This window comes from Dreissena polymorpha, chromosome 1 (assembly GCF_020536995.1).
Source record: "Dreissena polymorpha isolate Duluth1 chromosome 1, UMN_Dpol_1.0, whole genome shotgun sequence".
NCBI classification, from domain to species: domain Eukaryota; kingdom Metazoa; phylum Mollusca; class Bivalvia; order Myida; family Dreissenidae; genus Dreissena; species Dreissena polymorpha.
The window spans coordinates 98,276,748-98,291,914 of record NC_068355.1 but is presented as its reverse complement, the minus strand read 5'-3'; the positions used below and the strand labels follow the sequence as shown (position 1 = coordinate 98,291,914).

The 15,167-nt window shown below is 35.7% G+C and overlaps 1 protein-coding gene across 3 annotated transcripts; it reads left to right on the top strand.

Moving 5' to 3' along the window:
* The first annotated feature begins 1,942 nt into the window (after positions 1–1,942).
* On the top strand, positions 1,943–14,428 carry LOC127841956 (uncharacterized). 3 transcript variants are annotated; one of them, XM_052371166.1, is made up of 12 exons: positions 1,943–2,098; positions 7,419–7,569; positions 7,754–8,088; positions 8,519–8,578; positions 8,916–9,027; positions 9,281–9,455; positions 9,857–9,911; positions 10,125–10,260; positions 10,689–10,829; positions 11,059–11,187; positions 11,645–11,718; positions 12,221–14,428. In XM_052371166.1, the coding sequence occupies exons 1-12, from the start codon at positions 2,084–2,086 to the stop codon at positions 12,287–12,289; spliced, it is 1,452 nt and encodes a 483-aa protein (XP_052227126.1). In that variant the 5' UTR covers positions 1,943–2,083; the 3' UTR covers positions 12,290–14,428. The 3 variants fall into 3 exon arrangements, with proteins under 3 accessions (XP_052227126.1, XP_052227115.1, XP_052227133.1); XM_052371155.1 differs by having other exon boundaries at positions 8,507–8,578; XM_052371173.1 differs by lacking the exon at positions 1,943–2,098 and adding an exon at positions 2,351–2,436 and having other exon boundaries at positions 8,507–8,578.
* The last annotated feature ends 739 nt before the right edge of the window (positions 14,429–15,167 follow it).

Genomic DNA, 15,167 nt, shown 5'->3' with positions numbered 1-15,167 from the left:
TGCTACGGGCTACTTTTTTTTTCATTTTTTTAAATTTTAGTTTTGATTTTTTTACTGGAGCTTTTAAAATTTAATGTTTACATTTATCAATATAAAACATTTAATGACAAACTTCAAAACATGCCAAAATCTGTGAAAAGGCCCCTATAGTGAATTGCAGTCGAATTCCGAAAACCGGTATTTTATTATCGGATGGTAATGTAAAACTTTCTTGAGTAAAACACGACTGAACAATATTTTTCTTACAGAAAAGACTATATATTCATTTAAACATAAGTTCGGTCATATCGATTTGTGTAAAGGCACATTTGAAAGAATAGAGAGACGAGGGGGCAATGTGGGAATCCTGCGTGTACGTCTATCCATTATATATCGCTTTTACTCCATGTCTTCGTTGTGCTTGAGTTTTTTTATGTAAAACTGACAATGTTTCTCGAATATGACACTGTGTAACCGTCAAAGTCATGATCACCATTCAAAGTAACAATTTAAATACAGCTGAATACATTTGAGTCGTGTTCTGAGAAAACTGGGCTTAATGCATATGCGTAAAGTGTCGTCCCCGATTATCCTGTGCAGTCCCTCAGGCTAATCAGGAACGACACTTTCCGCTTTTATGGTATTTTTAGTTTCAAGGAAGTCCCTCCTTACTGAAAATCAAGTTTAGGCGGAAAGTGCCGTCCCCGATTAGCCTGTGCGGACTGCACAGGCTAATCTGGGACGACACTTTACGCACATGCATTATGCCCAGTTTTCTCAGAACGCGACCATTACTTCGAAACATGGTCAAGTATGTCGGATTGTTATGTATTTGAAGATATTATTCCAATTAACCTAATATGCGTTCTCATATGACCTATGGTTTGCATAAACGAATTTAAATGTACGTGTCACATCGTAAAACAAATAAATACATAACTTGATTTCTAGCGAATTCGCGAATTTTAAATCCGAGGTTTATCCAAACTATGCACAAATAAATCAACATTATGGACTGTAATATATTATGAACAATATAATTATTGTGAAAACGATAGTGTTCTTATTACATAGCAAAATTTCATTAGAATTCTATATTTGTATCATATATTGCGCAATTGATTAGTATGTGGTTTGTTATAACGTTTGCCAAGGTACGCAGTTCAGTATATTTTTAAGTATCCATTGATGAAGAGAAAAAACAAAAAAACTGAAATACTTTGGCATATAATGATAAGTTGAAATCTCCATGCAGAGTTGCCGTTTCTTCCTCTCACATATGGCATGCAACCGTCGTGCAAAATTGAATTATTTGTTGTTAGAGCAGGATCTGTACTTGTCGGGAATTGACAGGAAGTAGCATCGGCAAAAGTAAGCCTCACCGCTCCTGAATTGCAGCGCGTTAATGTATGAGTTGAGTTCTGAGCAAACTTGGCATAATGCATGTGCGTAAAGTGTCGTCCCAGATTAGCCTGTGCAGTCCGCTTGAATGACACTTGTCGTTTAAATGAAGTCTCTTCTTAGCAAAAATGCAATTTAGGCGGAAAGTGTCGTCCCTGTTTAGCCTGTGCGGACTGCACAGGCTAATCTGGGAAGACACTTTACGCACATGCATTATGCCCAGTTTTCTTAGAACGCGACTCATATGAGTTTACTGGCTCATGTCCGGCAGGTCTCACAAAGGCGATGATTGTTGCGAAAAGTATTACAGGGGCGACCATTTCCGATTTTATAGAAATTTTTGTTTAAATGAGGCCTGTTCTAAACGAAAATCAGTTAGAGTGCACATGCTAATCCCGGACGATACGTTACGTTCATGCATTAAACCCGGTATTCCTAGAGACCGACTCTTGAAACACTCCATAATCTCGTTTACATTTCTAAACATTTTGGCATGTATATCTATAATATCTTTCTAACATGTGTGTGTTTATGTATCTAGTTATCATTCATGTGCGCTTATTTGCAAGAAAATGAGTATGCAAGATAAAGCTTTATTTGTGTCAAGAGCAGGCACGACAATGATACCGCGCTCTTTGATATGAGATATGTGACTCTTCCCAGTTGAAATGAGATATACGTACACACATTGCGTTATTCGGTAATGAGGTGCACGGAGGTAAGTTTTTTTGTTTATATAAGTCGCGTTTTGAGAAAATTGGGCATACTGCATGTGCGTAAAGTGTCGTCCCAGATTAGCCTGTGCAGTCCGCACAGGCTAATCAGGGACGACACTTTCCGCTATTATGACATTTTTCGTTTAACCCATTTATGCCAAGTGGACTCTCCCATCCTTCTAAATTGGATCAATTTATGTCGAAGTTAGGGATGTATAGTATATTAATTTCTATATTTATAATATTTCTTACAGAAATTCCTTAAAGCAAACAGCGCAGACCCTGATGAGACGCCGCATCGTTTGCCAAGGCCTTTTTTCTAGACGCTAGGCATAAATGGGTTAAATGAAGTCTCTTCTTAGCAAAAATCCAATTTAGGCGGAAAGTGTCATCCCTGACAAGCCTGTGCGGACTGGCCTCTGGAACGACACTACGCGCATGCATTATGCCCAGTTATCTCAGAACACGACTCATATTATCAGCTAAGCTTACAACAGTTTTGTATTCACGGTAATAACACTTTTCAGAAACCGTGTTTTCATTTTCGCTCACATGCATGTATATGGATCATACCTGTCTGCTGTTTAACCCATTTATGCCTAGTGGACTCCCCCATTCTTCTCATTGGATCAATTTATTTCCAAAATTTAATAGGGATGTCTAGGATATTTATTTCTATATTTAGAACATTTCTTTTATTTCTGTATTAAGAATATTTCTTACAGAAATTCCTTCAAGCAAACAGCGCAGACCCAGATGAGACTCATCAGGGTCTGCGCTGTTTGCCTTTTTCTAGACGCTAGGCATAAATGGGTTAATCATTACTTTGCCCTTCATCACCTTATTGTTGGGGCTTTATACCTTTCATAACACAACAACTGAAGCAGCTATGATTTATATATGATCGTCGCTATTTCTGTGCAAATCCTTCATCGGTTTGTTAAAAAATCTCAGACTTAAAAAAATTCCGTACATAGATACAATATAATTTTTTCAGTGAAAAATATGTTTGCGTGCATCATGCAAATGATTTATGAACAGGTGGTCTTAATTTCCTTCGGCTGGAATTTACCCATTTTTAACATCAGATGTACACATACTTTTGTAGCTAGTAAATAACAATTAAGTGCTGGTGAAATGTGTCAATATCATGGGCATCACTATATCATTGTATCCAGGGTCATAATAACTATTATCGTTATCAAATTATTTTTTGTTCAGTTATGCATTTGCTAGTTTTTCAGTACATGTGAAGTTTTAGTTGAAAAACTGACATATTTTGTATAAATTACGGTTTGGCAAACGATTTCAGAGAAATCAGTAAGTGTTACACCTATAAAACATGATAACATGCGCATGATATCTACACTAGAGTTGCAGTATCAATCGTATCAATTACACGTTTCAATTATATCGTAGAAAAGTTTGCTTACATTTTCTGAAATATTTTTATTTGATTATTACAAAAGCAATACTTCTTGGCAAAATAATTGTTCACGGTTGTGCGTTTTCTGTAGTGTAGTAAATGCTAGTCAATATACTATTTTAGCAACCACACATGCTTCTGTGCAACGTACAAATGATGTATAAAAAAGTATAATGTGTAACATTAGTCAAATATTTTTGTTGAACCTAATGAAAGATACAAATGCCCAAACTTCATTTACAATAAAAAACATAATTGTTATAAAACTAATGACATATGCGCAATTGGTCAATCATAATGGTGCATTTTATTAATGTTCTGTATAATCTACGTGGCGGTTCTCCGCTAGCTGAGTGTCAATCACACTCGAACATTTGACTAGCAGGGGAGATGCTTGGTCGTTGACTAGCAGGGGAGATGCTTGGTCGTTGACTAGCAGGGGAGATGCTTGGTCGTTGACTAGCAGGGGAGATGCTTGGTCGTTGACTAGCAGGGGAGATGCTTGGTCGTTGACTAGCAGGGGAGATGCTTGGTCGTTGACTTGCAGGGGAGATGCGTGGTCGTTGACTAGCAGGGGAGATGCTTGGTCGTTGACTAGCAGGGGAGATGTGTGGTCGTTGACTAGCAGGGGAGATGCGTGGTCGTTGACTAGCAGGGGAGATGCTTGGTCGTTGACTAGCAGGGGAGATGCGTGGTCGTTGACTAGCAGGGGAGATGCGTGGTCGTTGACTAGCAGGGGAGATGCTTGGTCGTTGACTAGCAGGGGAGATGCTTGGTCGTTGACTAGCAGGGGAGATGCGTGGTCGTTGACTAGCAGGGGAGATGCGTGGTCGTTGACTAGCAGGGGAGATGCTTGGTTGTTGACTAGCAGGGGAGATGCGTGGTCGTTGACTAGCAGGGGAGATGCTTGGTCGTTGCTTGATGATGTTTGCCGAGATGAACGTTTCGGCCCGCGGGCTCGCATTGGCGTATGTATCCAACGTGTTCTGTTCAATTTGTTTAACAACAGACCACACATTGCTATTGTTGACAGAGCTGTTTCTTGTAGTTGATTCTTCAAGACGGGGTATTCATATGAATTAAATTTTGCAGTAGGTGCAGACATTGTTGGTTTTTGCTGAAATATGGTTTATAGCGCATGGCTTCGGCTTGCGACAATACTGATGCATGTAAAACAATTATTCGCACTCCAGCTTATTTACTCTTATATTACTATTCTTTCGTATGTGTCGTATGACTTCTACAGTATTGTTCATAAGGAAAAGCAGACGTCATCAAATAGGGTTCTGCTGTTGCTGCAATGTTTTTTTCCTGTTGTTTGTTATTGTCTAGACATTTAGAGGAATGGTTAAAATTCAAGCTCCATCAAGAAATGCTCTTCTAGACCTTTAGGGGGTTGGTTAAAACTCAAGATTCACCAGGAAGTGCTCTTTTAGACGTTAAGAGAGGGATGGTTAAAACTCAAGACCCATCAGAAAGTGCTCTTCTAGACGTTTAGAGGAATGGTAAAAACTCAAGATCCATCAGGAAGTGCTTTTCTAGACGTTTAGAGGGATGGTTAAAACTCAAGACCCACCAGGAAGTGCTTTTCTAGACGTTTAGAGAGATGGTTAAAACTCAAGACCCATCAGGAAGTGCTCTTCTCGACGTTTAGGGGGATGGTTAAAACTCAAGACCATCAGGAAGTGCTCTTCTAGACGTTTAGAGGGATGGTTAAAACTCAAGACCCACCAGGAAGTGCTCTTCTAGACGTTTAGAGGGATGGTTAAAACTCAAGATCATCAGGGAATGCTCTTCTAGACGTTTAGAGGAATGGTTTTTAAAATTTAAGACCTATCAGGAAGTGCTCTTCTAGACGTTTAGAGGGATGCTTAAAACTCAAGCCTCACCAGGAAGTGCTTTTCTAGACGTTAAGAGGAATGGTTTAAACTCATGACCAATCAGGAAGTGCTCTTTAGACGTTTAGAGTGATGGTTAAATCTCAAGACCCATCAGGAAGTTCTCTTCTAGACCTTTAGAGGAATGGTTAAAACTCAAGACCCACCAGGAAGTTCTCTTCTAGACCTTTAGAGGGATGGTTAAAACTCAAGACCCATCAGGAAGTGCTCTTCTAGACCTTTAGTGGGGTGGTTAAAACTCAAAACCATCATGGAATGCTCTTCAAGACGTTTAGAGGAATGGTTAAAACTCATGACCCACCAGGAAGTGCTCTTTTAGACGTTAAGAGAGATGGTTAAAACTCAAGACCCATCAGGAAGTGCTCTTCAAGACGTTTAGGGGGGTGGTTAAAACTCAAAACCATCATGGAATGCTCTTCAAGACGTTTACAGGAATGGTTAAAACTCAAGACCCATCAGGTAGTGCTCTTCTAGACCTTTAGAGGGATGGTTAAAACTCAAGACCATCAGGGAATGCTCTTCTAGACGTTTAGAGGAATGGTTAAAACTCAAGACCCATCAGGGAATGCTCTTCTAGACCTTTAGAGGAATGCTTAAAACTCAAGACCCATCAGGTAGTGCCCTTCTAGAATTTTAGAGGGATGGTTAAAATTAACTCAAGACCCATCACGGAATGCTCTTCTAGACCTTTAGAGGGATGGTTAAAACTCAAGACCCATCCGGGAATGCGCTTTTCAGACATTAATTCACTACCGCTATAAGAGAGCAACTTATAAATAAACGAGCATACACAAAACAACCTACGTATATTCGGCGAGCGGGACAGAAGGTGGGTCTTATCAGGCATCGACAGTGGCAAGCTCACTAAGGTTTCGTATTAGGGTACTGGTTCTACCAGTGGCAAGCTCACTAAGGTTTCGTTTTAGAGTACTGGTTCTACTATTATCTTCAATGCGTTTAAGATGTTTGCTTTACATCTACTATCCTACTTACTTGAAATCGAAACCTGAAACGGTAATCAGTGTCAACAGAAGTGATTTTTTACTATCAATAGCACCAACTGTGTATTGGAAAAGTTGCATCTGTACATATGCTTGCCTCTGATTTATCTCTATGGTTCTTAGGCAGTGCGCGACTCGACGAGAAAATGCCTCGGTATTCATCTCCCATGACAAGAACTAAGTTTCAGACTCACATGTATTGTGAGCTTGTGGACGATCCTGACAAAGGGCGGAACTGCATACCATGCTGGGTGTTTTATTTTCCACGGCCTTGTGTTATATTTCTCATTTTCTCTTCACTTCGAATTGTATAGAAGGTGCAGAAACCGCTTGCGATGCACCTTCTTAGTTGATCGTCCGGGACAGCGTGAATCTGATTTCATAGGTGGAGAATGTTTACTTGCGATGGACAGGATTCGTGTATAGACTTAATGCAAATGCGTTGTACACAAACGATTGAAAACACGCGATGAACGATTAGTTGCGAACTACGGAACAGTATACGTTTATTTCAATGTTCTAGTTTAGGAAACCCATCTATTAAAACAGGACAAACAAAGCTCGACGTTAAAAATTCTCTCAATACAACATCACATATCAATCGTTATTTTTGGAAGAACCTGCTTTGATGTACCATGTGGGCCAGCGTTATTTGTACATGGGTATAAATGTTTTCCTGCCAACGTCTAGCGCTATCCGGGATCAGTCTATTTGGGGAGTGAACAATTGTTAAATTTAATTTGCTTCCCAATAGCCAATAGTATTCGCTAAAGTGTAGAATATCTTTCAACGTGTTCACTTTTCTACGAAACTGATATGTCTCTCGCGTAGTGAGAAACACGATAAAGTTATACATGTGGTCTACTGCCTAAAATCTGAATTCCTCAATCTGTTCTCTTTTGTGTTAGTTATTGCAATCGAAAGATAGCATACATTATGACAAAAAGTTGAACCTCACGATTGCTTCGAATGTTATATGTTTATTTTATTTGAACAGATTAACTTAACAGACATGCAAGTACATGAGAATACAAAACAAACGATGCCCATAAAAGGCATTGTGGATGAGAAGAATAGAATGTGGATTGGCTTGTTTATAGTGACTGTTCTAGAATTGATATCATCACTACCTGCAATGATATGGCCATGTAAATATACATATTTTCTTACATTGGATGGTCCTCTTTACTGCAATAATTTGTTTTAACAAAACAGAAAAAGGAAATCTGATATATTATTATGATTGATTCATTATTGTTGTTGATGTTTTTTCATCATCAAAACATTTAGCAAACTTTATGTTTGAACAATGTTGTTTCTTCTTTTTTTCAGGTGGAAGTAGTACTGAATGGAATATTGACACGTTTTATGATATTATCAACGGTGTACCTATTAAAGCATTGCTTATACTTATTCTAGCTTTGATAATTGGTATATTAACGGGTAAAATTGGACAAAAGAATGTAAACACTTTTGGTGCCGTTACATTAGGATTTATAGCGCTCGTCATATTGTATGAATTTGTTAAAATATTTGCCGCCATTACTGATGGAAACTTCGACACATTGACAACGTTCTGCAAAATGTCAATAATCGCGTCTCCAATATGTGGTCTTCTGCAACTAAGTATGCTGCTCGGCATATTAGGCGATGCTCGTTTGAAAAGGGTAAAGAGTTTTATTTCACTTTAGTTAAGCGAAAAATTTGTTAAGGTTTGTACTTAATAGTTTATGCATGTAATAAATTTGATCCGGGAATATGTTTTGTGCAATCGTTTGTGTAATTAGTAAAGTGACTCAACAATAATGCTTTTTTTACTTCGGGAAAGTTTTATCGAGAAAGGATATAATTACTTAACAATACATATCTTGTATATCGCTAGGCCTACCTACTAGTACTCATGCGTTTTAATGAATACACATGCAGATTAGTAAACTCCTCTAAGCGTGCACCAATTAGCTCTGTATTTTATTTAAACAAGATGACACAATGCTTTATCAAACACACATTTATTGTTGTTATATTGCATATGAAACACTCATGTGTATGATTCAGCAGCTGGAGTTTCACTTCTTTATATTATAGTACATATTGCAGGATGACCAAAATGTTGTCACCCCAAAAGCATACGAGTTTCTCATGCAGTTTAATAAGCCGGTGGGTATGTTCTTTTTACGAAGATAAAACATTACCCGCATCAGCCATTTTGTTTATCACCTTTATACCGAAATACCGAAAACTCTATGAAATTATTTGCATTTGCTGAATACAACTAACTAAATTATATTAAGAAAATAAACTTTCCAACAATGCGTACCATGCACTATTTTATATAAATGATTTAACTATTGATCTTATAACGCAAATAATACCAAAAGTGCACTAATAATCGAACACATCGTCAAACATGTTGTAGTGGATATTAAACTATGAGATATAACAAATGGTGTCAATGATTTCCTTTGTAAACAAGGCTGATTGTATCATTTTATAGGAAATACCCAAGATGTTACTTGGGTGGACCTTTCTATGTGTGTCCAGTATGGCTCAGGTAATGGCTACAATCTATTTTGGACAGGCAGTTGATTCAGCACTTGATAAGAAAGGTGAGATACTAACACCACTCAATTTGTCATTAAATATAAGCTTTTAAAAACTTTTTTATAATGAAAACCACCACCAGGACATATTAATTTCGCTTGAAATGAGCTATGCAGTGCGTGTAAAATATTAATTTTTCATGGATTATTTATATTGATAGCAAGTATCCTCGTGCTAATAAAATTTAAGTGGTCACATAGATAAAGAAAATCACACGATAATTACCAATATGTCATGTACATGTTTCTCCATTTCTAGGCGATATACGGCCTAACCTGGGATGCATGGGTACTGCAGGCCTGGTCGGCTATCTGTGTACCATGTGTCGTTGCTGGTTGCTCAACCGTGCAGATCTACAGACAGTTGAGGGGATTCGCAAGCAAATGTTGAATAGGATTAAGAATAATGAACAGGCCGTCTTTGAAAAATTCAAGTAAATATTAAAACAATAACAAATGCAACAACTTCAAGGCTCATTAAATCGATTAATATTTTTGTCACCCAAACTATACAACTATGAAAATAAGCGTTAGTTTTTCGACTAATCATCTATTTCATTTAGTGAAACGTGTCGACTCGTCTATGAAATAGCGGATTGATCATGCTATTAAACACAAATGCTTGCGTTTAATATGTATTATGTGTAATTTTGTTTATTATTGATCAAACGGGTAAATTAATTGGAAACTTTGGACAATTCAGTGAGTGGTCGAATGTTATTATCCTCTGAGTCTTGTTAAATATGTATGCTCATATTATGTTCATACTAATTACAATCGAAATGAATATATGGTACTATTTTTGATGACTTGGTGTTAACTGCATGATTTTCAGAATAGACCAGTTATTGCGCATACTGACTTTCGACACCCAAGCATTGCCGAACATAGTACGTACATGTCAGAAAATAGACATTAATTATATAAAAAAAAAATTTATGTGAATTAATATAAAATTTGTCATAGGGTGGATGTATTCAATGTATAAAGTATAAATATTAAAATAACAATCATTGAGCTAAATATTCAATGCCTTAAATGTACGTGGGAAGTTGAAAAGATCCTGTGTAAATTTTAATACAACCAATATGGCTCTTCCATAGGCGACATGGTCGAAGTCGGTGCGGTACCTCTTGCAGATATTTGGATCCTTAGTTGGCTTGTTTATACTGAACGCGTCCCTTACAATTTGTGTGCTCGGTGTCATCCTTGTCATCAGCCTAACGTCCATTTTTTTCGGTATTATTCTTGTTCTTTTCAAATATCTAGCTTATGACCCGCGTTATGCGAAAGTGCATTTTATGCCATTTGTGGTCAACCTAGTTCCAGAAAAGCATGTGCATCAGTCTGGTCAAGGGCTACCCCTTTCGGCATATGAGTGCACGAACTCTTTCGTGACCTAACAGCGGACAGCTTATCACATTTCCAGGCTGCGTGAATGAACAAGCTGGTCTGGAACTAAGCTGGTCGTTTTCGATATAAGACCCATTTTCGCATGCAAGAGTCTACTGGTACTCTATTGTTACAAACAAGAATGCGTATACTGATTATCGCATGTAACTAAACAAACATAAATTATCCAACTCAATGCATTAAACATTTTTGTCTTCACACCCACTCAAAAATGTAAGTGAAAATTTTTGCAATTTTAACACGTGCATTTTTAGGTTACCATATTAACAAACTGCAAAATAAACCAAAAGACAGGCTTACATGCGTCGAAGATAACGCTCAGAATGCACGGGCCACACTTGAACATGATATGAAACAAGTCCGGAAGACAGAAACACGGCTATTAATACTTGGAGGTATAGCTGGTTAAAATGTTCTTACTTGTAACATTGTAATAAATAAATATAAACTATGAACATGACGAAGTTTAAAGGTACACTATGAACAAAACCAATGCATGCACTGATGTCTGTTCCACAAACGGATAATTTTGCAAGTACATGTACATGGTTTAGTTGGTAAATAAGTTAAGTGTTTTGCATTAGTATGGTGTATTAACATAGAAACACACTTTTTGTCGCGAAGTCGTTACTGAAGGGGTAGTAGGCTGGCTACTGACAGCAGCCACTGTGATCGTGCTCTATTATGGAGGAACGCTACTGAACAAGCACGCAGATGACCCCGAGAAAGGGATCTCGGCCGGAGAACTGACCGGTAGGTTGCGTTTGTCTCAAATGATATTTATGATCAACAAGATTCTTAGGGATCGAGTAGAGGTGTATCTAAATGAATCTATGCCAAACTGTGAAATTCTAATTTAACGAAACTCTGAACCGGATTACTTTTTTTATTTAGTTTAGTTTTCGTCAAAGACATTTATGCAAATACATTATAAACATCTAGATAAATAATTTCAGCCCAAATAAAGCTAAATTTATGATGCTATTAACATTGGAAAACATTAAGATGTGATTAATGTATACGCTACAATTAATCAACATTCTTGTAATGTCATAAAGATTAAGTATTACTTTTTCATTCTGGTCAATTATCACTGACATCAACAAGTCATTTCATAACAGTATAATATTATATGGAATGATATGTATATATATATAATTATAATGTCCTTTATATACTTTTACTTAAATTTTAGTTCCTTTCATTGCAGCAATAGTCTTGTTTCTTGTACAAATGGGTTTGGCAAGTGGCTATACGTTATGGTCTGACAGTGAGCCAAAACAGGTATGCAAGAGTATGTCGTTCATTTGATCATTTCAACAAGTTTTTTTCTTTTATATATTTTAATCGTCGGTTTTACTTCTTAAAATATGCAATTCGCCGGACAATTTTGAAAATACACATCTTGATAATCCTTCTAAAGTCTAAATCGATATACGCCATTAAAAAGATAATATTAGATTGTTCTTTTGTCATCTGCCTTATTTGTTTAACAAATATGCCCAAACCTTTAAAATTAAGCTAAACATGTAAAATTAAAAAGCGAAATATACCATAAACCTAATATACAAATCACAAGTACTTCATATATATGTTAATAAACTATATTATGTAATTGTGTCTGTTACAATTTATTACGGATACAACCATGTGTTTAAACATATAACACCTTTTCGTGTACACAGACACTTTATGGCGCATTGTCGCTACTTCATGTGATCCCGTATATTATTCGATAAGATCTTTTACATCAGTTAATTATATAAATGTCTAATAATGTTGACAGAAAATCATAGAAGCCAGAAAGAGAGTGATTGAACTTCATACATTTTTGGAAAATGGACGACCAGATTAAAGAGATACTTCAGTTCATAATTCAACTTTGTTATCGCTAGGTGAGACTGACTTGTAATGCTGGTTGACTTATTAGTACGTTTATTTATGTTTACTTTGTAAATAATACGCGCGTTGCAAATTCAGCGTTTATTGATGTGTCCATGTGGCGAAAGTGACGTCAGCACACAAACAAATATAATTAGTAAAGTTACAATAATATCTAGCTGCCAAATAGTGTTGTACCGACACTTTATTTTGTATTTCGTACGGTGCATCTCACCTGAACATTTTGGTGGTATATTTACAATATGCAAACTTGTTTTATCTGTAACTTTTTGCCGTCAATATTACTATTAACCAACACGATGCATACATAACACAGCAAACATGTAATTACGTGATGCTTTTTACCACATTGTATTCGTATCAATAAAACGGTTCAATTTGTTTGCACACCAAATCAATCATCAACAGGATATGTATTTTTGATGACTTTAATTTTCTGGAATTATCTTCACTTTAGTGTTCAGTTTCCAACAAATTCGGTAATTTATAATTCGCTCGATAAATGTTTCCGCAATGTGTATACATAATTATAAATGAGATTTATATGTTATGATTAATATAGACTTAATGAGGTTACATAATATTTGTTAGTGTCAATATGTAATAAATTGCATAATTGTGTACAATATTAAGGAACTGTAATAACAATATGAAGAGATGACTTTTTGTTTATTTCGATATTCGTTATTCGTAATACTAAGGATTTATATAGTTACATTGAGTTCGCTTTATATATCGTGATTACATGTAATGTAATATGTTACGTAAACTCAAGCACATGCTTTGTTATATAAAACGTTTATGTAATAATATTAATTGATTTATTCTAAATTGTATGTATATCGTTGTATTAATTGTTATTTAGACATATTTTTACACGTTCAATGAATCAATTTTATTATATCGTCCATTACTATGATTATATAAAACATTGTTATGAACGGACTAAAACATCGAGAATCGAGGGTTTGATCTTGTTCCGGCTTACAAGCTTGTATGGGAAATGGGAAATGTTTTTCCCCCCATTTGGTACATTTGCCTAGATGAGTATGTGACCCAGTACTGGTTAACCGGCTAACACAGGAAATTGTAGGTTGATTGACTGATCGCCATGATAGGACTTAAATATACTGTTGAAAATCGATAAATAAATTAATTCCAATACATTATGTACAAATCATAGTCTGAAGAACTGACAAACCAGGTAACAGAGGAAATTGTGAGATGGTTAACTTAACGTGGTTGTATTAATGAAAAGCTGGTGAAAAAGGAGGCGCAAAACACAAATTATTTTAATAAAATTCACCAACAGCTAAACTCAATATTAATAAAAAAAGAAAGTTAAAATATTAATTTTCTATTTGTTTTTTATTCAAAATTATATTTACGACTGGATATAAACACATATCACAAACGCAATAAATTTAACTATCACTCTGAATTGACAACTCAGTTTGAATCCCAATTTTCTCAACAGTAAAGTATTTCATTATTTATTTGGATTAATGGTATGTTTAAGATCGTGTTTAGGCTTACCGAAAATTGCAAAAGGTTTGCGGGTTTATATTTTGCTTATTATTCTATCAAATATATGTAAACATATCTTAGACTCGCTCTTTTTTTCTGCAATATTGGACTTGTCTGATATCAAGGGCTATTTAAAACTTCCACATACACTTAAAGGTAAATTAAAAAATCAAAAAGTATGTAACAGGTTTCGGTCTACGTACATCCAAGTGTGGTAAGTTGCGTTCCCCAAAATCATATGATATGCCGCATTCGTTGGAGTCCAATCTTTCGCCTCCACAAATTATCACAAAAAATCAAAAGTCACAAAGTCCAAAGTGATCTTTGATAGGTTCGCCGAAGAAAACCCAACAGGATATTTATATACTTCATTTTTAGCACATGCATGGGCTTGTTGTTTTGATAAATATCTTTAGAATTCAAATGAATTCAATATAAAACAACCACCTTGAATGTACTGTATTTAGACAAACAAATTATAATGTAATGCGTCTAATAAATTACGCACACTGTTTTGCATCTTATCTCAAATGCTTCCAAATGTACAATAAAGCGCTAATTGATAGCACGTGTTTTCATTGTTAAACATTGTTGCACGTAGACATGTGGCTATAACAATAGTTTCTATAATGTGTAAATAATGTAAATCGTTGAAAAAAATCGGTCTTCTTTAATAAAAAACTTCTAGGACCAAAGTACGATGTGATTCTTAAGACATGGTGCTGTTTAGAATACTAGAAATATTTATTTCGATCAATTAAAACTTAAGTTCTTATTAACAATTAGAAATTTTTTAACATTTCATGTTAATATGCTATGCATATGCTTTTTCGTGTTTGTAGGCAAACGTAATCTGATTTCAATCAGGAGTGGTTTATGATTTTGGTATTGGTTAAACATCCATTTATAAAACATGGTCATTAACATGTTCAACATGTGAATGTTTATGCATATGTGTCGCATGTAAATATGTAAATATAAAACATACATTTACACAATTACTTTTCCAATTTAGAAACATCCTATATGTTTACGATATAATTGTTTTCTGTTGTGTTTGTCGTTCGGCGTCTATTCTCTCTTTTTAACCAAGCGCATTAAATGTAGTACTTAATTTAAGATACAGTTTACTTTTCTCTATCGTATTACCTTAAATCCCAAGAAATTATAAACATACTCTGATACCGATATCGTTTGTGCATGTTTATACAATTATAATTCGTACTTCGTGAGAGCTTTGTGAACGTATTATACTATGTCTAGTGAATTGATTTCACAATAGAAATATGCAGTGATTCTTGAAC